Below are 22,826 nucleotides of genomic sequence, written 5' to 3' on the forward strand. Positions count from 1 at the left end.
AAGCCAGGGAGCCTGCTAGCTACACAGACAGGCTCCAGGTGTTTTCCCTAACCCTAAAATAGCGTGCCTGGGCCAATCAGAGAACACGGTAGGCTCCACCAGTCATGACTACCATAGGTGGGATATCTGGTGGTGCTTGAAACTGCAGGGCTCGTCGGCCGCTTTTCCCTATTTCACTGGAGGTGGCAGTGTGGACACACAGCTGTCCAGGAACTAGCAGACCCATGGAGCCTCAGAGACTGGTAGGCAGGACACTTGGGTTCTAGTCCCAGCTCTGCAACTGACCCACTGTGTGACTTTGGGCAAGTTGCTTCTCTGTGCAAAAGGCTCTGAGATCCTTGCCTGCAAGTGCAAAAGCATTGTTATCCTCAACAAATGTCCTCTCATTGGGTCTGTGAAATTTCACGCTGGCTCGGATTTTCAAAGCATTGTCTGGGAGTTAGATGTCTGGCTCCTGTTGAAATTTCAATGCAGTTTGGGTGCCGCACTTCCAGAAGGTCCCTGGAAAACCCCAGTATCACTTTTCTCTTTTTTTCTTACGGCTGATGACAGGTAAAAGGAAAAAGTCAGTACTTCAGATTTCCACCTGAATCTGAAAGGGCATCTTGAGTTCAACATCCAGAGTCAAATTCAGATGTCTGCCTTGTGAACATTTTTTGGAGATTAAACATGGCTGTCTTCATTGTTTTATTAACTTTGCTACAAGGTGAGTAGCTGGGAGCTACATTGCTGATGCGAATCACTATAATAAAAGTGAGAGAATGCCACACTTGTAGGGGACAAAAATAAATCTGGCTTTAAAATGAGGGAACACCCCTCCTTACGCAGGGCAGCTGGAGTGATATGTCCCCATTGCACAATGGATAAAAGACACACCTACCTGTCCAACAGGGGTGTTGTACGCAGTGTTGTTGTAGCTGTGTCAGTCCCAGGATATTAGAAAGATAAGGTGGGTGACGTAATACATTTTATTGACCCAACTTCTGTTGATGAGAGACACAAGCTTTTGAGCTACACAGAGCTCTGGAGAAGAAGTTGGTCCAATAAAAGATATTACCTCACCCACTTTGTCCCTCTAACAGGGGTGTTGGGAAAATTAGTTAATTGTAAAGTGCTCTCAGGATTAAATGCCTGATTCTCCACTGCCCTGCACCTTGTACAGCCATTAATATCAGTGCAAAGTGAGTGCAGAGAGGTATGAAAAGCTTTCAGATCAGAAGGAGAGTGTTTCACACCCACGTTACACCGGTGTAAATGACTACACAAGGTGTGGGGAAACGGAAGAGCAAGCCCTGTATCTCCATTTGAGGCCTGACCAAAAGCCCAAAAGCCAATGGAAAGATACATTTGCAAAGTAGGTGTAAAATGTTACTACTGCCACGAATGGATATTCAGATTTGGAAGCATTTTATACAGATGTCAACGACAGCACAGGCTGCAAGGCAGCGGGACACCAGGCCGTGTACGTACTAACTATGTTTGATTATTTTGGGATTTGCTTGTCACTAAATACAGCCCACAATCTGTATGGCCAAAATACTGCATGCATCACTCAGCTTTTAACTCAGGCAAAATTCCTGTTGGCATTAATAGGAGTTTTACCTGGCTAGAGACTGTGCAATATTTGAGTTGGAGCTCAAGAGTTTTTTGCTATGTGCTGATACATAATGCAAACAAGGGGTTTTATCCAATCTTTTATCCTCTAAAGCATAGGATAACAAACGGGAGATTTGAGAGACCTGTATCTGATCTACAGTAACATACATTATCCAGAATAACTATTACACTTTCTGGGCCAGATCTTCAGCTGGTGAAAATCAGTAAGACTCCACTGACTTCAGTGCTGTCTTACACCAGCTGAGGCTCTGGCCTTCTAGTTGGCTAATGCACGTTCTACATTTTTTTTTAAAAAAAAAAAAAACAGTTTCAAGTGCCTTATATGGACCAAGGCTTTTGACAGGTGAGGTTGGAGGATCCGTCACTATCGAATGCTTCTATCCACCCACTAAAGCCAACAGACATGACAGAAAATATTGGTGTAAAATGTCAGGAGCCAAAAGAGTTTGCAACACCATCATTTCTACCAGCTATTTCATCTCTAAAGACTACAAAGACAGAGCCTCCATCACCGACTTCCCTACGAACGGCACGTTCACCGTACAAATGACACAGCTGCAGCGGGATGATGCTGGGGCTTACAGATGTGGCATCGGCAGCAACAACAAAGCCTTATTCGTCAGCATGAATCTAACAGTTTTGGAAGGTACAGTAGCCGGGGATCTTCACAACAGGCTGATTGCAAAAGGTACAGACCCAAATCTCTCTTCTGAGTCGGCAACACCAGACTTGAAATATTCTGCTGCCACATTTACAGAGTCGTTTGGAACCACTGTCCTAAGTGTTGACTAATGAGCATTTCAACCTAAGACAGCGGTTGTTGCACCAACTTTGACTTCTTATTCATACCTCCCCATCCCCTTGCTAAGAGCCTGTTATTTACCTGTAGGAGTAGAACTTTTCTTTTTTTCTACAAAGCACTCAGATTTTACTGAAACTGCTGTTAAGAAATTTAAAATGAAGAAAAAGGGAAATTGTTCCACGTGAAATAGGAGTTGCATTAAGATGTTTTGGTATGTTCTCTTCAAACAGGTCCCAATGTACCTAAATCACCAGAGCTTGTGCTTGGGGAGCTCAGAGGGTCAGTGTCAATACAATGCCAACCTGAAAACGTCAAAGGCGGAAGAAAGAAATTCTGGTGCAAACTGGGGAAAACTGGCTGTTCTGTCATAGCAGACTCTGATGGTTATGTGGCCAGGAATTATGAGGGAAGGATCTCTATTACCCCTGAAGAAAGCTCTGGTACTTTCAAAATCTTGATAAACAGACTAAAAAAAGAGGACTCTGGACTGTATAAGTGTGGGACGGCCATGCTTGATGATTCTGGAAATGCAAGAACCATAGATCTACAAGTGACTGAAGGTAAGTCTAGAAAGAAAGAAAGACCAATTAATTTTCAGAAGGTGCTGTAGATAGAGATTTGCTAACAGCGCTGTATTTGCATTCGTGGTCCCAAAAACCAACCTGTGTTTGCTGGGAATTCAGAGCGGTATCAGTTAACGAGTCTGTAAGGCTAACTCAGTATATTCGCAACCTGTAGAGTCAACCGCTCCCAGGGAACCCAGGCTCTTGAATGGACCTGAAGGAGGCTTGGTGTCTGCCAAGTGCCACTACGCTCCGCAACAGAATTATGAAATGAAATACTGGTGCCGCTGGAAGGAAGCTGGGTGCTCCCTTGTGGCGGATACCAGTGGATTTGTACAGGATGCATTTGAAGGAAGAATTCGGATCGTCAGTGATAATCAGGAAAATGGGACTTTCACCGTAGTGATGAGCCATCTGGAAGAAAAGGATGCAGGATGGTACTGGTGTGGGGCTAAAGATGGAGACACAGAGCAAACATCCTCCATGAAGTTACACGTTCAAAAGGGTATGTGGTTTGAGGGGCTTTGCCCATTGGGATTAATACCTCTTTCTTTTGCTCTCTTTTATTCTGGTCACTCATAGCCCATGTGTCCCTCCCAGTCACAGGTGATAAGAAAAGTCATCCTGCTGATTAATAAGCTTTGCTCTGCTGAATTCTTATCCTGTTGCTGATCAAAGAATAGCAGTCTAATGATAAACAATTAATGGACCGAAATGGAGATGTTTGGTAAAGTCAAGACTAAGGGGGAGATTTTCAAATGCACAGATTGGAGTTTGGTGCCCAGTTCCCACTGGCTTTCAATAGAAGTTGGATATTTATCTATATTTTATGCCTTTGAAAAGCTCTCCCTAATGAGAAATCATATTAATTATTGTTGTTATTATTTACTTCTTATATTATTGTAGTGCCCAGTCAGGATGAGGGTTCCAGTGTGCTAAGTGCCAGTCAGACAGAGATAGACACAGCTCTTGCCTTGAACGTCACCTGACAAACTTATTTCTCAACCTCTGTTTTTTAATAATTCCCCTATTGGGTCAATGAGTTAGTTTTTTTCACCTCCACACCCCCAATTTAAGGCACAAATAACACAAGTTGTTTCAGAAAAATACTTTTCAGTCTTTAGACCTTCAATGTAGAAAAAGATACAGATGTTTCCCAGCATTTGGATATTGGACCCTACAGTTAAAAAAAACAACAACAACCAAAACAACCAATAACTGAGGTCACTACTTCAGGAATAGGGATGCTGTATCCATTTTACATTTCTCCGTAACGGATGGTGTCTTTATGCAGTCTCCAGAGTTTACAAGGTAGAAATAGTGACCTTTAGCAAAAGTGTCTGACTTGCCAAAACTGATCATGGATTTCATGAATACTTATATGTAATATTCTGTACGGCCAACGGCCACAGCGAAAAAGGCGTGGTCCCTTTTGTGCTGCCTGTTTGTCCATGACACAGATTGCAAGGTAAAATGAAAGGTGGGGGGAGGAGAAGGTTACCAAGAAGGCTGCGCTGTGCATTTCACAGGTAAAAATTGTCAGACGTGCAAAGGGCAAATATTCAAGCCCTGAAATTATTCATTTTCTTTGTTACAATCATTCTCTTCACTAGCGCCAGTACCATCTGCATCTGTGAGCCCAATATCAGCAACGTCTGCTCTCCACAGCATCCCCAGTCATGTAAATGTCATCAATCAGACATATCCCATGAGCAGAGTCACGGAGGGAATATTGGAGGAAACCACCCCTGAAGAGAGATTTGTAACCTTGAGCAATGCAGTCTATGACAGGTAAGTTACTGAACGTGTTTCTTACCCCAGTCACCATTGACAATGTCAATTTACACCAAGTATCAGGTTTCAGAGTAGCAGCCATGTTAATCTGTATCCGCAAAAAGAACAGGAGTACTTGTGGCACCTTAGAGATTAACCAATTTATTTGAGCATAAGCTTTCGTGGGCTACAGCCCACTTCATCAGATGCACTTCATCCGATGAAGTGAGCTGTAGCTCACGAAAGCTTATGCTCAAATAAATTGGTTAGTCTCTAAGGTGCCACAAGTACTCCTGTTCTTTTTGCAAGTCTATTCAGATTCTTTGGATTGACTTCATTTAAAATACTTTTGTCCACATCTGCTCTCCACAGCATCCCCAGTCATGTAAATGTCATAAATCAGACATATCCCGTGAGCAGTGTCACCGAGGGAATACTGAAAAAAACAACCCCTGAAGACAGATTTGTAACCTTGAGCAATGCAGTCTATGAGAGGTAAGTTAATGAAAGTGTTTCTTACCCCAATCACAATTGATAAGGTCAACTTACACCAAGTCTATTCAGATTCTTTGGATTCACTTCATTTAAAATACTTTTGTCTACATCTGCTCTCCACAGGATCCCCAGTCATGTAAATGTCATAAATCAGACATATCCCGTGAGCAGCGTCACCGAGGGAATACTGAAAAAAACAACCCCTGAAGACAGATTTGTAACCTTGAGCAATGCAGTCTATGAGAGGTAAGTTAATGAAAGTGTTTCTTACCCCAATCACAATTGATAAGGTCAACTTACACCAAGTCTATTCAGATTCTTTGGATTCACTTCATTTAAAATACTTTTGTCTACATCTGCTCTCCACAGGATCCCCAGTCATGTAAATGTCATAAATCAGACATATCCCGTGAGCAGTGTCACGGAAGGAATATTGGAAAAAACAACCCCTGAAGGCAGATTTGTAACCTTTAGCAATGCAGTCTATGACAGGTAAGTTAATGAAAGTGTTTCTTACCCCAATCGCCATTGATAATGTCAACTTACACAAAGTCTATTCAGATTCTTTGGATTCACTTCATTTAAAATACTTTATATGCAGAAAATAGAAAAATATTTGATCCTGCAGCAATTCCACCTTGTGCTCTTATCCCATCGGATCTAAGCAAGGCTGGACTGGAAAAGAAATGACTAATAAGGGATATGATAAAAGTCTGTAAAATAACAAATGGTCAGAGGAGGGAGATGGGGAGCTTCTATTCTCCCTGTCTCAGAACACAAGAACCAGGGGACCTTCAATGAAACTAAAAGGTGGCAAATTCAAAATTGATTAAAGTAAATACATATTGTGTGAAAAAGTAATCAGACTGTGGCACATCTCACCACAGGATGTTGTTAAGGCCAAATAAGTTAACAAGATACAAAAAAGGGGATTGGACATTTATACAGATAATATAATATAATTAATGCGAACCAATTTTAAAAGGGAGATAAAACCTCATACCTCAGGGCCTCAGCCAATCTCTGGAATGGATTAAGAGGAAACCTAATATGGGGGGCAGATTATCCCATGTCCTCCTACTGCAAGGTTCTTGCATCTTCCTCTGAAACATCTGCAGAGGACCAGAGACAGGACAATGGATTGGATGGACCACAGGTCAGATCCAGCCTGGCCGTTCTTATGTTCCTATGGTTCCTACTGGGAGAGGAAATCTGCAGGGAACTTCAGCGATGCAGGTGATGCAGTAAGCGCCACGCCTCCCTTTGAGTCCGTCGCCCATCAATAACCCACGGGGTGCTGCGGGAGGCCGGGCTGCGGCGGGCACTGGGCTTTGGAGGCGGCACCACCGCGGTCAGCAATGATTCCGTGCCACTTTTCTCCAATTGCTCAGCCCAGTGCCCAGGCTAAGTGTCTGCTTGCTTACGCCCTACCACTAATTCTGACTGGGTGCAAACATTTTTCTTCACTTCCTGTCCTAAACTGTTTATCTAATGTTGCTGTGAGCAGCTGTTACATTTCAGTGACGGGTGGACTGATTTCCCTCCTGTCGTTTGTTTGCCCGCTTGTAAGGAGCTTTGGGGATTCGCCAGGGAGAAAATATATGGCAGCGTTACAGACGCAGTACCCAAAAGGACTGAGGCAAGACCACATTGTATAATGAATCCCACAAAATGTAACACAGATGGAGCCTCTTACCCCAGTGCCTGCTTCCCCTACAGGGGAATACACGCAGCATCCTCCTCCAAAAGAACACTTTCCATTCCCATACCCCCTGTGTGATTGAGGGTAGGCAAGGTATTATTCTGATGTATTCAAGTCCCAGATTTCTATTTAGTGGCAAACATAATTTACTCTGTGGATATGGAGCACTTGAGATTTCCAGTCTGACTGTACCTCTATAGAGTTTGCACAGAGACAGTTTTCAGAAGCACTCTGATACCATGGTGATGGGAACTGTGTAAGAACCTATACAAGGGAACTTGTGAAACAGGAGCAGTTAGGTTTCATTCTGAAGTGGGTAATTCAGCCAGCACTATAAATTCCACTGAGTGGGGCACAGTCATAAGTAGCTACAGATAGGACTTGCTCCGAATCAAACTCCAGATCTAATGGCTTATTCACCACTTGACCTTGTTGACTGCTCTCCTTTGAGTCAGGCTGAGTGTTTGCCACTTTTTTTGTTTCACGTTTCAGCCTGCAGCAAGCAGCTGGGCTACATGCAAACCCAGCCAGTGTTAAGGCACCTTAATGTGCACACTCCCTGTCACTAAATCCCATTTAATCCTGATGCTTTATCGTTCCAGCTCATCAACAAGTGAACTGCAACTGCTTCCAGTTGTGGTACCAGCCCTCATTGTGCTCCTGCTTCTTTTTGCTATTATTCTTATATTTATTAAATTCAAGCTTCAAAAGAAGAAGGGTAAGTCAGAGCAGCACCCCTCCGCTGATGTTTTGTGTGTTGTATTGAGCCATGTGCCTTGGCTTTCTGTGCACAACACCTCTGAATCTCTCAAAACTGCCCTCTGCAGAAACAGGCATTTTGTATTGAGCTCAATGCAGCCTATCACAGCAGACACACACAGTGAACTCGCCCCAGGAGACTTCACTTTTGTTCTTTCTTGCTTTTAATCTAAAGTAAAGATCATTCAAACTGAAAGTAAGGCCTGCTCTTCGTGCAGGGAACAAACATAACAGGTTTATTGTTCCATTGTCATCTGGAAAATTTGGAGTATAAAGGGCTCGATCCTTCGCTTATAGGAGTCAATGACAAAAGCTCCCATTGTCTTTAATGGTGCAGGACAAGGGACACACTGCTTGCTCTTTGATACAAACCTATAACACAGCAGCTCTTTTCCAAATGGTAGAAAGATTTACTAGAATAATCATTTACCTGCAGCTGTTCTGTGTTGGTGTCCTTCACCATGACATGAAAATTCTGCTAAATCTCACTGAAGAATATATTGTCTTAGAGATGAATTTAGAAATTGAAAGCAAACTTTAATGAACGCAGTGTCTGGCAGCTATATCTTATTCAGTCACTGGGATCACAACAAGAAGAAACTATAGGTCTGAACATATGCCTGTTGAAGTCAACGGGCATCTTTGTATCTCTTTTTAGAAATGAAGAGAAGTTCTGTGAGAAACCTTGAAGCAACAGAAACCTTGAGTGATATAAAGTATTTAGAAGAGCAAATGATGGAGGAAAATATGGATCCAGCAAAGCAATGTGAACCTAAACTGGGCCATGACAAAGGTAGACATATTCTGGATTCTGTGCTACAAATATCATCTCACTGGTTAGAGGACAGTTAAAAACAAAGTGAAAGTCTGTGCAAAAAGCACTGTCAGTGAGAGCCAGGGAGAATTGGTTAAAAAAAAAAAATGCAGAAACCTTTTCACATACACACACTCATGTGCACACGTACGTAAACACAAGATCACAAACCCACCCACAAAACTTTTCAGGAAATTTTGTATTGAAATTTCAGGTTTTTTAAAAATGTTGACCACTCCATAAGTGAATTGAAGAAAAACCTAAACAAACTTTTTCTTGCAAAAGTTTTCACTGAAATATCAAAAACGTAAAATTTTGTGACCATCTTGAGTATCTTGGAATTTATTCTACTTTTTGCCTGATCTCACTTCTGATTATTGATATATTTTAATTTATACCCATGTTTACTGGTTAGGTGGAGATTTTTTTAAAGGACTCTATGGGCACTCAAATCCCATTAATTTCAGTGGGAGCTAACTGAACTCACTTGAACTCTTTTCCCCAACCTTAGTATCGGTCTAGCTATTTTAGGATTTTCTATAGCACGGTGTATGCGGTGTCCTATACTAAATTGTGGGCTTTTCCCCCAGTTTATAGACAAGAAATATATCTACGGGTAAAATTCTCCTAGAAGAATAGGAGTAATGTGAGTTCCATGCTGAGGGTTTGCCGGATTAGACCTTAACTGAATATCCTATATTTGTACCCAGACAGAATAGTCAGTAGATGTCTGCATACAGCTGATAGAGTGCTGGTGAAGGAATGTAATTTTGTATCCTGAATAGAACAAAAAAGACTCCCTCATTTGCCCAATTATGTGGCTTTAAGCCATTGACTTTTGCAGGCTTTGGATCAGGCTGCTTGTTAAGATTATAAATGTATTGTTGGATTGCTTACTCAAAGCCAGCGAGTTCTCTCTTTTCCTGTTTGCAGTCATTTAAAAATATCTGATTGCTTATAACCTATCACAGGGCTATACAGAAACCTTTTTTGTTCATTATGTTGCAATCATTCCAACTCTTCTGTTCCGTGTGCGCAGAACATTCTTCACGACTGCTGAAAGATCTAGATGGCCCAGATGAAATCTCTAAGTTTGTCTAACAAGGTAACGAACAGTGGGGTTTTCTCAGAATATTAGTGGTCTTAGGTCAGGAATTCCTGTAAGAAGCATCTGGGACATCTGAAAAATCTTCAGGGATCCCCCTTTTGTTGCATTTGATATCAGTAAAATTTACTCTTCTCCATTGAGGAATGGTCAAAACAGAAAGAAAGTTATAGGGATTTGATGACATTTTGTGAAAATATATAGGGCCTGATTCCATGCTAGTGTAAATGAGTGAAACACCAAAAGAGTTGTACCATTTATACCAGCAGAGAATTTGGCCCAGAGAGTGCAAAATTTCGTTAGACTAACCCAATCATAGACTTCAGGTAAACCATTGAGGCCTGCTCATGGCTAATGAAGCCAAGAGCAAAACTTCCAGTGACTTCCGTAGAAGTAGGTAGCCGATCTATTGATGTATGCAGAGATTTCCAAAGCTGTTTAGGGAATCTGGATACATAATTCCTATTACTTTCAGTAGGAATTAGCCATCCAAATCCTTTGAAAATGGCTTTGGAAAATGTCAGTCATAATGTCGGAGATCTAGAAAATACTGCAGATGGTAACATAAACCTGAACAAAAATTTACAGATTGCAATAGTTTGTGGGGGCCTTATTTTAGAAAGATGTAGTATTTTTTACAAGGGATTTTTATTCAACCTAATGTTTGAGGTTTCTAATATATGAGAGAGAGAATTTATTTGCTTAAAATCTAGGGCTTGGGGGTGGGGGAAGCAATCAGTTGCAAAAGCAATGACGACATTTTACAGTTTGAGAGTCCAAAAAAGTAAGAAGAGAGGTCAAGAGTTTCAAAAGTTCTCATTGATTTTGGGTGCCCACCTTGAAACAACTTAAAAGGGCCTGATTTTTAGAGGGTGGGTGCTTAGCACTTTCTGAAAAATCAGGCCCCGTTAATCGTGATTAATACCCAGCTCTTATACAAGTGCTTTTTAAATGTATCTCAGGTTGGGCACCCACAGATAGACGCACCCAAAATCTTTTTTGAAAATATTAGCTGGAGACAATAGCAGCTAATATTTTTTCCTCTGTTTTTGCAGGGATCCAATGGGAAATGTTGTTCTCCCAATTACAGCTGCCAACAACACACAGTGAAGTACCAGTTGCTGAAGTCTCAAGGGAAATAGGGCAGGATTCCCTGCCTTGCAAATCCGGGTGTTCACAAACTCAGTAGCTGACTTACAAGATAGACATCGCTATAAATTGCAGATCGCACAGCTGAACTCTTAGCTTGTTCCCATCCTCAACAGGGTGCATTTAATTTAACTGCACGTTATATGAAGTGCAGAAGAACTACAGACTGCACATTTAGTTGAACTGTTTGCTAAACAGAGAATAAATTGTCTGTTTTACAGCCACAATATGTATGTAACTGTTATTGAGCAAAATGTCTCTTATATGTATATTACAGGCAAAACGTTAGTGACTGAAAGCTTCTATGTAGGGACTGCAAGGGGAACATGGAAGCATCCATGTGGCACATTAGCCATAATTAATGTGTACAGGTAGCAAGCCTGAATGAATGACAGACTGAAACGCTGTTTATTTATCTTGGAGATGGGCAAAAATCGAGGAGTGCTTTTGGCTTCTGAAAATCCTCACCTGTCAGGTTTTGTTTTGCAAAACTAAAACCAGAGGCAGTTCAGATCTGAGACTCGTTATATCTAAGCTGCTCAAGTGCAGGGGATCTGGATAACTGGCCCTGATTTTAATCCATCTCTGCCTCAGAGCTACCCATTATCAAACCATTTTAGCCTGATTTTAGCTCAGACCCAAATAATGTCCTTGGTTTTAATGTTATACACCATTCTTGGGACTGAGAAGAAACAGCTAAGGTTTGTTGTCTGAGAAACCAGAATGTATTGGAAGCCTGTAGCTTGGCAAGAAGACACTTCCTTGTCAGTTAAAGCCATGTAAATATGCTCATGTAATTCCAGCTCATTTAGTCACCGGGCCAGTTTCTAGGTTGGTTTTCCAGCAACAATCCTTTCATACCCCCCGCTGTGTACATTGCATTCATTATGCACACTCTTCAAATGCCAAACTGGTACCAGTTACAAACTATTCAGTCACAGATGCTCTTAAAAACTCTATTCCTCAGTGCAAACAACAAGAAGGAAAGACAGCACAGGGCAGCGGCATGTAGAAATTCAAAAAAAGAGATTGATTGGACATGGCTAATGGAAGGTGCTAATGAGGGCAGATGTAAACAAGTAAATTGTGGCCAAGTAGCTGCAACATTAATAATTTTTGCCCGAGGACAGAACAGAATAAACCTAAAGGCAACCTCTGTCCTGGCAACAGTGACTTGGGGATGGGATGGCAGCTGTGAATGGTCACCAATTTGGTCCTGTTTTGATACTCAAATCCTGAACATTTTACCTTTCTATGCCTGGGGCTGGATAGCAGCTAATCCTGTGTAAGCTATTGCATAGGCCATATAGAACCACTTAACAAGAGCTTGACTGTTCCTTGCAGATGCAGGCCTATTGCATGGAAGGTGGGTGGATGCCCCATCCACAGTAAAAGACACTTCATCCTTTCCCTTCCTCTGTGGGGTTGGGAGACCTAACACCCCCTGCAAAACTCTTGACTCCAACAGTGGACCCTAATGTCTGCTGCCAGGACAAAAATGCCTGAAGCTAAGATCCTACGACAACAAATTATAAGTGGAGAACAAAAGCAATCTGCTCCCCAACTGTCACCAAAGTGGTCTGCAGCATTTACAGCTGCCATCCCTGGTTAGGTCTTCAATCAGAGCCCAGGGAGCAAAGTATTCCAGTGTCTTTTGCCCTCCGTTAATACCTCCGCATCATTTCACAGCCACACGGAATTAATATAGTCATTGATTTTTGGGGGGCCAGAAAGGACCATGGTGACTGCCCCACCTGACCTCCTGCATAACAAAGGCCAGAGAATCCCATTCAGTGATTCCTGCCTCAAGCCTGTAACAGCCAGGCTGAGCTATATTGTTATCTTAAAGAGCCCCAAATTTTCAAATAGCATTGAAAGGAATTTCTCCCCCTCTTGTCATCAAGATGCAACCACAGCAAATTCTTACGTAAAAGACAAAACCACCTAAAAATCAGGTATTTTAGTGGAAACATGGATAGGCCTTAACTGTCACAAAGAACATGACAAATGGATTACGATGTTTTGAAAGATTAGAAATTCTTCCTACACGTGGTGCCCTCCGGCTCATAGCTGAGACACATTGGTAGGGCAGCCTGGATATAATCTACATTACTAAGGTGAGTCTGTTTTGGGCTACCTATAAATTATAGAATCGTAGGACTGGAAGGGACCTCGAGAGGTCACCTAGTCCAGTCTTCTGAATGGGCAAATGCTCTTAAGCTTGGCACTTTGCAGGAGGTTTTATCCACAGTTTGTGCCTCTTGTGGATAGCTCCTTGGAAACCTGAAATTTCCTTACGCTTTATGGATAAAAATAAGAAGCCAGTTGTTTATGTCTCTTGTACATTAACCTTTACACCATAGGAAAGCTTGGCCTGCAAAACTGAAACTAAAGTGGCACTGTAGACCTCAGCCTGTAAAAATCTGGCAGTCTAGTTCATGGCCACAGAGAAAATAATGAGCCTAGATTTTTGTAAGACTGAAACCAAACAAGATGGCCTAGATATTGTTTAAAAATTAAACAGCACTCCCATTGTGTGCTGACAATTCCTCTGCTACATCTGGGCAACTTTCTGCTTATAGCTTTCTAGAAATAAACAGTGACAGTTTAGGGTCGCATTTCACCTTAAATGAAATCATGGTTGAAAAAACAAGTAGTCCATGCCTAGAGCAAATTAATGATTGATCCCTCACAAAGGGATATTTTATCATTTTAGTTTGCCATGTGGTTGGGTTTCCAATAGCACCTTACTTAACAACAGATCTTTGCTTAATCCCTCCCTCTCCTGGAGGAGCAGTAGCGACTCCATAGTTAAGATGGCAGGAGAATTTTTGTTTATTTCTTTTCATTTGTTAAGAGCTCACAAGGTGCTCAGCACTGTGTACAATGCAAGCAAGGACAGTCTCTGCCTCCCTACATGGTACGGCCCCATCAGGGCAATATGGGTGGGTAGCCTTGCACCCCTGCAGAGCCTTGCTGATTTGGAAGGGCCATCTACACAGGTCTCCTTGGAAAAGACTGAAAGACATTGTTTTCTGAAGAGTTGAAAAACTTGATCCGGAGCAAATTTAGATCTAATTTTCTCAGCACTGAGCAGTGGGGCAATAATGTACTGGAAATGACCAAATGTGACTAAGCAGTATGAGCTCCATCAAGTGCACTTCATACAAACTGCAAGTAACTTGATTCATGAAAAAAATTACCTGCTGGCACAGGTTAATTTCCCCCTTCTCTTCTTTCCTCTCTCTCCTCTATTTCCATCTCATCTTGTGGTTCTTTGAGGCTGCTCTGCCACCAGCTCCACTCATTGCTGAATGACAGCACCAGGACACCAGAGTCATGAAGATCTCAGCTCTGTGCTCTTCCACACAGCACACGAGGGCTGAGGTGTGAGGGTGCAAGATATTTTGATGCAAAGCGGGAAATGTATGTGATTGAACAGCTAGCAACGCATCGCTTCAGGACTATCCCCAGATGGGCCTGTATTGTGAAGATGTGTGACACTGCAAATATCAAGGTCCATCAGGAGGAGGGGACTGGCTGCTTCGCTAGAATTGGCATAAAAGAGCACCGCATCGTTGATCTGATCCAGCTCCCATAGAGGTCTCTGGGACTCTCTGCACCTAGGATTTTGATTGAGCCTTTTAAGACCTGATCTTTAGAACAGGGAATCTCAGACTTTTTCGTAGCGTGGCCCGCTATGGAGAGACTGATCCATGGAAACATCCTATCCCATTCATGATGAGGAATCCTCTTGCCTTCCCATGGCTAATCAATTAACAGGCCCCTGGGAACTTCAGCAGTTGCTTACATGCAACTGTAACATTAGGAAAGTACTTAAGTACTTTTTAAAAAGGCTCCAAAGGGGATCCTGGCAACTGTAGACTGGTAAGCCTAATTTCTGTACCAGGCAAATTGGTTGAAACTATAGTAAAGGACAGAATTTTCAGACACAGAACACAATTTGTTGGGAAAGAGTCAAGATGGCTTTTGTAAAGGGAAATCATGTCTCACCAATCTGTTAGAACTCTGAGGGGAACAATAAATATATGGACAAGGGTGATCCATTTGAAATAGTGTACTTGGACTTTCAGAAAGCCTTTGACAAGGTCCATCACCAAAGTCTCTTAAGAAAAGTAAGCACCCATGGGGTAAGAGGGAAGGTCCTTTCATGGATCAGTAAAAGGGTTAAAAGACAGAACACAGGGTAGTAATAAATGGCCAGTTTTCAGAATGGAGAGAAGTAAATAGCAGTGTCCCCCAGTGACCTCTGAGTTTAAGGGCACTGGTTAGATCTTGGAAAGTTCAGATGCTCAGGTTTTGAATATGGAAGGGGGATGGAAATATAGGTTCATCAATGGCTATTAGCCAAGATGGTCAGGGATGCAACCCCATGCTGGGAGTATCCCTAGCTTCTGATTGTCAGAAACTGGGAATGGATCACTTGATGATTACATGTTCTGTTCATTCCCTCTGAAGCATAAGGCATTGGCCACTGTCAGAACACAAGATACTGGGTTAGATGGACCATTAGTCTGATCAGCTATGGCCATTCTTATGTTCTTAATGTGTTTTTAAGATTATTTTAATCCAATTTAGTAGCTTGAAATGAGGAAGAGGAACCACACACACCATGTGGTCAGCCAACTCTCTGCAGACCACCAGCATGTGCTCCATGGGCCCCCATTTGGGAACTCCAGTGGCAGATGAAAGAAGGCAAGCCATTTTCCTGCAGCTGGTTCAGAAAAGCCTGCACGGTGGAAACCTATGGGGGAAAGAAGACGTCTGGACATTGTTGTGTGGGTGGCCCAGTTAAATCCATGCTTTGGGATCCTATCCAGCAAGCAGCCAGCAAGAGGGTGGGCCTAGGAATTTCCTTTAAGTCTGGCTCAAAAACTGCCCCAAGATTCCTTCCCCTGATCATGGGTGTCAAGAGAGGGCTGGTCACAAACATGCATTCTCCCACACCCAGAGTAATCACGTAGTCCAATAATAACTGCATTACCACCATAGAACTATTGCACCATTTAATCAAAAAGTAAACGACAATGTAAATAAACAAACAACACGTCAGCAAAACTAAAATGAGGCTTGAACAAATGATCACATGGGATATTCCTACCTACCTGCATTTTTGGAGGATATTTCTTTAAGAAGGCTCAACAGGTAGAAGTTCAGTGCTAGAGTTGAGAGGAGTATTTAAATCACTTTCAATTCTTACAGAATTCAGTGTCCTGTTGACTGCACAGAGGGAGGCAGGACATACACACACACACACACACAGGATCCTCAGAGGTCCGGTTTCTGAGATGGAAGCAGAGTTAAAGTGACCAGACTAACAGAGAAAAGAAGTCACCCAAATAGTCTGCAGAACCAACAGTGAGTGTGAGTAATGTTTATTATTTGTCTCCCTAAAATATAAAATCCCTTGTAAGCTACCTGTGGGGAGTGGAGAAGCAGAATAATTTATAGCATGATTTCCAGTCTGAATAAATTCAGGGAGCCTTATTCATATATAAACCTAGATAGACAGACAGACAGACACACTGGGTATTTCAATGGGTTTTTTTGGTTTGTTTTTTGTTTGTTTTACAGAAGTCAGGACTGCAGGATTGGGCCCAAGATTTTTATTGTTTCTTGTCTGCAGGGAAATGTACAAAATACTTCTTTATTTAAAAAGTGCTACTGTATTCTACAGTAATAAACACACTGCAGATCATTATCAGATTATTAAAGCATTTTGGATCATTAGTGTCGAAAGTTGTAGTAGATTTGTATAAGGGCCAAGACTTTAAAGCCAAGTAGGGCGTTTAGTTACACAGCTCCTGCTAATTACAGTGGGAGTTGTGTAGCTAATTCCCTTGGTGGGCTCTAAAAATCAATCATGTTTGCACAATAGACAGAGATGGGAGGTGGTGGAAACAGTCAATGAATGGTTTATACTTTATTATCCCTAAGTCATGAAAATAGAAAGTTTATTGCACCCTCTCCCATCACCTATCCCATTTATACCATGGCAGAGAAGGGCCTTTTCTCCACAACAACATTTTTACTCTGCCCAGCAAATATGCTCATAAAATTATGAGTCTGTGTTATCATTTAGAGTATGGAGAAACAATGAACATCTACCTTTCTTTAACCCTAAAATATATGCACTGGTGCAATATCTACTTCTGTCAAACCTTTATAGTGTGCAATCAGTTGCAACACAGCAAGTATTTTTGGATTAAAAGAACTTCTTGTGGGACATTTTAATGGCATTCAACTGTCATTCTATTTCCTTTACAAGTAAGGCGGCTCAAATACAACAAACAGAAAACGAGAGACCTGTGAATTGTAAGAATCCCAAATATCTGAGACCTGGCAAAAATGGCATATCGTAGTGTGACACATTTTAGGTTAAACATGAGACCAGATAATCTGGGAGCCTGCACTCCTGGTACTGTGAATTTCAGTCTTTGTCTGATGTTAGTCACTTATATTCTGTGGTGAAAATCTTCAGAGTGTAATTCCTAAAACCTGCTATGATGATTATACATGTTACAAGGATTCCAAATATTAGGATGTGTATTTTAGCACATAAGTGTGTAGATATGAAGGTCCCGGATGCTATAGAAAACCCTAAGACAGGCAAATAGTCGATTTTATCATAAATCCTGGGACACTTTCTGTTCAGCACATCACAATTTCATTATGATTATTTATTTTCTACTCATTCAACATCATGAAGGGACATTGATTCAGAACCTGAAGTATTTCCTTGTTTCCAAGGATGACAGATTGCTCAGGATGGCAATGATGAATTGCTTACTCAGAGCGCCACAAAATGCATTAGAAATTTTCTGTCCCTGTGGACTTGCTGCATTTCCTTCTCCAGGCAGTAAAAGTTCATCATTCTCAATGCATATGGTGGTGGTCCCACTGAAATATCCAATATGCTGCTACATTAATATCTGAATATTGCCAATGCAGCCTATTGGCTGAATTCTCAACCTAAGAATGTAACATTGCATGGGATGTGGTCTAGTAATTATAATCCAGAATTGGGAGTCAAGCTTCTCGGGTGAGCTACCAGTGGCTTCCAATGTGACCATGAGAAAGTTACGACCACTTTGTGCTTCAGTTTTCCTATCTGTAAAATGGCTGTAATATTTACTTTCAGAGGGGTGCTGATATTCCTCATGTGTGCATAAGAAACCTGTTGAGATCCTCCGAAGAAAAGGCACTACCAAATACAGAAGTGCTAGATGGTAGTCACATTGTAAAAGGAGACACAATGAAATGCAGCTGTGGCTTTATCGGGTTCTCATTGTCTTGTTTCTGCTTACAGCTTTACCTTCTCACCATCAGCAAACTTACCTTCCTACCCTGTTCATGTCACTGATTCTCCTGACCCTGAGGTCCCTTCTTTAGTCATTTTTTTCATGATCCCTTTTGTGAAGTGGCTCTGCTGGAATACTCTAATTCTTAGTAAATTCAAGGGAACCACTAAATCTTATAGTTGTTACTGAGGCAAAATCCTATTGACTTCAATTAATATTTTACTTAAGTGAACTCTGCTAAGGTGTGACTAAGGCATTCAGCATTTGGTTCTGGGTTTTTAGCCCCTATTCTCCTGTAGGGCGGACAAATGTGAGTCTTAGATTGTCAGTTATTTGTTATAAATCCATTGTAAGAGCAAAATTTTGTTTGCTAAATATAAAATTAAACTTGTGGTGAAGTCAAAGCCTCTCTCGGAGGCTGATTTGAGTCAAGAATGTTCCCTTATCGCACTTCAATCTTCTTTTTCGTTTGCCTGAAAACAGATCAGTTGTCTCCACTGAATTTGGCTACTCACCCAAGTAAAATCTACTTGTGCTTGTAAAGATTTGCAGGGTCAGACCCTTGGCTTGGGTTTACTTCCCTAGTTATCATCCTACTTCCTTTTTTTTCTTTTGCAGCAAAAGGACTCTACAAGGCAGATAAATAATCAAAATCCTTCTGTACAGAAGAGAGGTCTATATCCGACCACTTCTGGTGACTTTACATGGGCAAAGTGAAGAGCCTGTGGCAACTTTCAAAAAAAAAGGTGAGGGAATAGCCCCTCAGTATCCCTACTCATGACTAAGGTTACGATTTTGTCATGGAGGTTGCTGAAGTCACAAAATCCATGACTTTCAGAGACCTCCACAGCTCCCCATTTTGTCATGGATATTTTGAGTAAAAGTTAGGGACAGGTCACGGGCATCTGTGGATTTTTCTTTATTGCCCGTGATCTGTCCGTGACTTTTACTTAAAATACCCATGACAAAATCTTAGCCTTACTCATGACATAACAGATTCTAACCTCTGAGGATGCATATAGGCCATGGCTCAGCAAAAAATGGTCTCTATCTGTGTCTGTACCAGGCAACTGCACTGCTGTGTCTTATTCATTGGTTTGTGGTACACATTGGTTTAAAAGGCAGTAGAGGGGGAAAAAAACATTTTTCTATTGTATCTTTGTTATCTCAAACATTTTGAGTTATGTTGAATGAGCCTACAGACTCAAGAATGTCTAGAAATAGCATTATCCACTGCGTTTATAAAACCACATTAGACTGACTTTGTCTGGAACAGGTCTTTGTTTGGATAAAAGAGTGAAAGACCAAGGGATGCTAATGTTTTGTGACGCACACAAAAATTCATTTTTCCTCATACTCTTTCAAGGTGCAATACAGCACAACTTCTATTTTCACCTAAGGCAAAAGTGAGGGAAGTGAAACAGTCTGATTTAGAAAACGCTCATCGTGTTTTGCTGAATTTTGTGAACTTGCCCACTAATAATTTTTGAAAACTCAGGAAAGTTACCACTGTCATCATTAGCTACTCAATGCCGGGAAGCTTTACTGCAGCCATTAATGCCTTCTTCCAACTCATGCTCCTCAATGCTTTAGAGCAGACACAAAAAGTCCATTCCAAAGAAGACCCTTTTTCTACCCAGAGGTGACTAATTCTGTTCATGTTCCTGGTGAATGTGACCAGCTTGACAGCAGCAATTGTTTTTAAAAAAGGGCATTTGGTAAAATTACAAACTGTACACTGTTATTTTAATGCTTTAATTATCAAGTAATTAATGCTCCCTTAACATTAGCCATTATTGAGAGCAATAGTAAATGACTAATGGATTAGACTGCTGGCCCCAGGCTATCTGTACTGTGAGCATATACCAGTTCCTTAGGGTTCATTCACAGAGCCGAGTCAATGGAATTTGGATAGGGAGCTCTGGCACTTTCCTCTGCAGCAAGAGCAGCTGATTACCAGTTCTTACGAAATCCTGGGGCTAGATCTTGATCTCAGTTGCAACAGTGCAAATCTGGAGCATCTCCAATAATGTCTATGGCGTTACAATTGTATAACCGAGATCAGGAGATCAGCCCCTGGGAGCAACTTTTTAAAAAGGTTTCTCACTGTTTCACTTGAGTAAGAAGAAAAACACAAAGATAGAAAGGACTACAAAGTTAAAATCAAAGAAAGATTCATATACCCACTTCTAGAGTATTTTTAAACTGAGAATCTCAAAGTACATAAATATGAGTGAATTTAGACTTGCAGCAGGCCTGTAGTGAAGGCAGTCTATTCTTAGCCAGCCCTTTCAGATTCTTATACTACCTACACCATGTATGCATTACTGTTCCCGCGTTACAGATGAGGGACACAGATGTATCCACAGTTGCACGCAAAGGCAGTGGCAGAGCTGAGAAAAGACAGGCGTCCTGACACCCAATCCCTTGCTCTAACCCCGGAAACGCACTCTTCCTAAATCTCTAATCAGATCTAGTGAGCAGGGCTACCTCCTGTGCAGCGCTTCTTTCCAATTACAAGCCGCACTGCTGCTTTCCAGGTGCTGCCCTCAGTTTTCTTTTATCCAGTTTTCCCCCACTGGCTACATTTATTGTATTGTGGCCTAGAAGAAGTGACATAAGAACAGCCATAGTGGATCAGACCAAAGGTCCATCTAGCTCAGTATCCTGTCTTCCGACAGTAGCCAATGCCAGGTGCCAGAGAGGTAATGAACAGAACAGATAATCATCCAGTGATCCGCCCCTGTCGCCCATTCCCAGCTTTGGACACGTGTCTATTTCTCGTGACTGCGGCCCAGCAATCTGCCACGTAGGGGAATTGGGCCTAAAGCAATTGTAGCATTCTTGGGATCATGGAGACCTCCCATCCTGGACACCTCCCTTGCCACAAAGATTCCAGGAATGGTGCAGCTGGACTGTGGGCAGTAGACCATCTTCAATCGCTTTAAATGCACCCGCAATTCAAAAGATACAAATTTGGGTTTTTTTTTCTGAGAGGTGGCATATCGCACTCAGAGCCCTTGAGTCACACATCAAGTTCCTCGTAAATATTTATGTCCCACTGATACTAAAAAAGCCTTGAAGATAGGTGCTTCTAATAGCACTGCTGATAGAACCTATAATTTTAATGGCACATATGGGGCACTGATGTTTTAATGAGGGAATTAGTCTTTTTTTTTTGCTCATAGGTTAATGAGAGGTTTTAATGCAAACACAAATCTAGAGGCTGTTCTCACAGGTGACTGGCATCTGTAGGGATGGACACCATACAATAGCCTAGATAGATTAATTCTTTATCTGCAGCAGTGATGAAATCCCTGAGTTTCACGCAGGCTCGTTTAATATGATGCGGGGGAGGGGTTGATTAGGTCCCAGACCTACATAGGGATCGTCTTTTTGTGTCATGTTTGTAGAATGCCTAGCACAATGGGAAGCTGGTCCATGAATGGGCTTGGACGCACTAACGCAATATAAATAATAATTAACAACCAGAACATGGACAATCACCGGAAACAAAGATTTCCGGGTGATTAATATATGTTTCATGCAAATGTAAAATTTTGTTTTGGCTAAAGGGGATTCAGTGACAGATTCTCCCAGGTGAACAATCGCTGGAAGGTAGACGTACACAGTGTGCAGGTACGAATGTACACCATGAGAACCCAGTGAAGGTAGCAAAATCCTTCACAAAAACTGCTCTTGTATCTCCACATACATGGATAAAGCACTTTTCAATGTTAAGAAACTGTCTGACTGGAGTCCAAATTCTTGCCCTTAACCAGGAAGAGATCAGAAAGTTTCATATGCAAATATCTAATCGGCTTTTTGCATTCTTGCAGAGTAGAATAAACTTCAGTCTAATCCAAGTAAAACAGTGCAAAGAGGTATATTACAGGCCATTATAACCAAGGCTCACACCAATGTTCTAGTCTGTTTAACAAGAGTGACTCATATCTTCCTTATGATAGCATTTGTGCGTCCTTGGTGAGGTCTATATTGGCTGGCCATGGGGGTGGGGGGAGAAACATTCTTGTTTTCCTTTTTGCTTGATTTCCTCTGGAGATCTCAGGATGGTAACACAATTAGAAATCATCCCAGAGCATTAAGAAAAAGGATAATGGAGGATGAATTATCAGAATAAATCTATTACCTTGTGGAACAGAGGCATATTAGAAGCCCTTTCCAAAGGAGGTGGAGGAGAGATCATTGCTTGGTGTGTTTAAAACTAGATTGGTCAAAGCAATAGAAAATACACTGTCAGGAACAATCCTGCACTGGCCAGGAGGGCGAGTTGAATGGACTAGATGACCCAACGGTATGGTTGTGTTATTAATATTACACTAATGTCCAGAAGCCTCAATCAGAATCATTGTGTTGGGTGCTTTACACACACACACAAAGAAATAGTGCCTGCCTCATCCTGAAGCATGAATCCAAAGCTTTGGTATTGTGGACTTGGAAAATGCACAGTTCTGGGGTGTTGCTGTGGTTGTAATGCAATTCATTCGTTAAAATACAAGCACAAACAGATTTTCCCCTCCACCTAAATAGCAAGACAAGCCGTATCCTTTCATAAAAATTATAGGCCACATCTTTAGCTGATATAAATGAGAGTAGATGATTTACTTCAATGCAGCTTTGTCAATTTAGATCAGCTGAGGATTTTGACCTTTGAATTTTGCAGAGGGGAATTTACAAACAAGGCCAGCACACACCTGTGCCTTG

At 41.6% G+C, this 22,826-nt stretch overlaps 1 protein-coding gene across 1 annotated transcript in view; it reads left to right on the plus strand.

Moving 5' to 3' along the window:
* The first annotated feature begins 2,043 nt into the window (after nucleotides 1-2,043).
* The window catches only part of PIGR (polymeric immunoglobulin receptor), a 39,089-nt gene continuing 18,306 nt past the window's right edge, over nucleotides 2,044-22,826 (plus strand). Inside the window, exons 1-10 of the mRNA XM_077839567.1 lie at nucleotides 2,044-2,305; nucleotides 2,650-2,979; nucleotides 3,158-3,487; nucleotides 4,596-4,773; nucleotides 5,128-5,250; nucleotides 5,374-5,496; nucleotides 5,620-5,742; nucleotides 7,555-7,670; nucleotides 8,370-8,504; nucleotides 9,565-9,616. Of these exons, the coding sequence (XP_077695693.1) occupies nucleotides 2,044-2,305; nucleotides 2,650-2,979; nucleotides 3,158-3,487; nucleotides 4,596-4,773; nucleotides 5,128-5,250; nucleotides 5,374-5,496; nucleotides 5,620-5,742; nucleotides 7,555-7,670; nucleotides 8,370-8,504; nucleotides 9,565-9,616 (1,772 nt within the window). The remainder of the gene's footprint in view (nucleotides 2,306-2,649; nucleotides 2,980-3,157; nucleotides 3,488-4,595; nucleotides 4,774-5,127; nucleotides 5,251-5,373; nucleotides 5,497-5,619; nucleotides 5,743-7,554; nucleotides 7,671-8,369; nucleotides 8,505-9,564; nucleotides 9,617-22,826) is intronic.

The sequence above is a fragment of the Eretmochelys imbricata genome, chromosome 21 (assembly GCF_965152235.1).
Source record: "Eretmochelys imbricata isolate rEreImb1 chromosome 21, rEreImb1.hap1, whole genome shotgun sequence".
NCBI lineage: Eukaryota > Metazoa > Chordata > Testudines > Cheloniidae > Eretmochelys > Eretmochelys imbricata.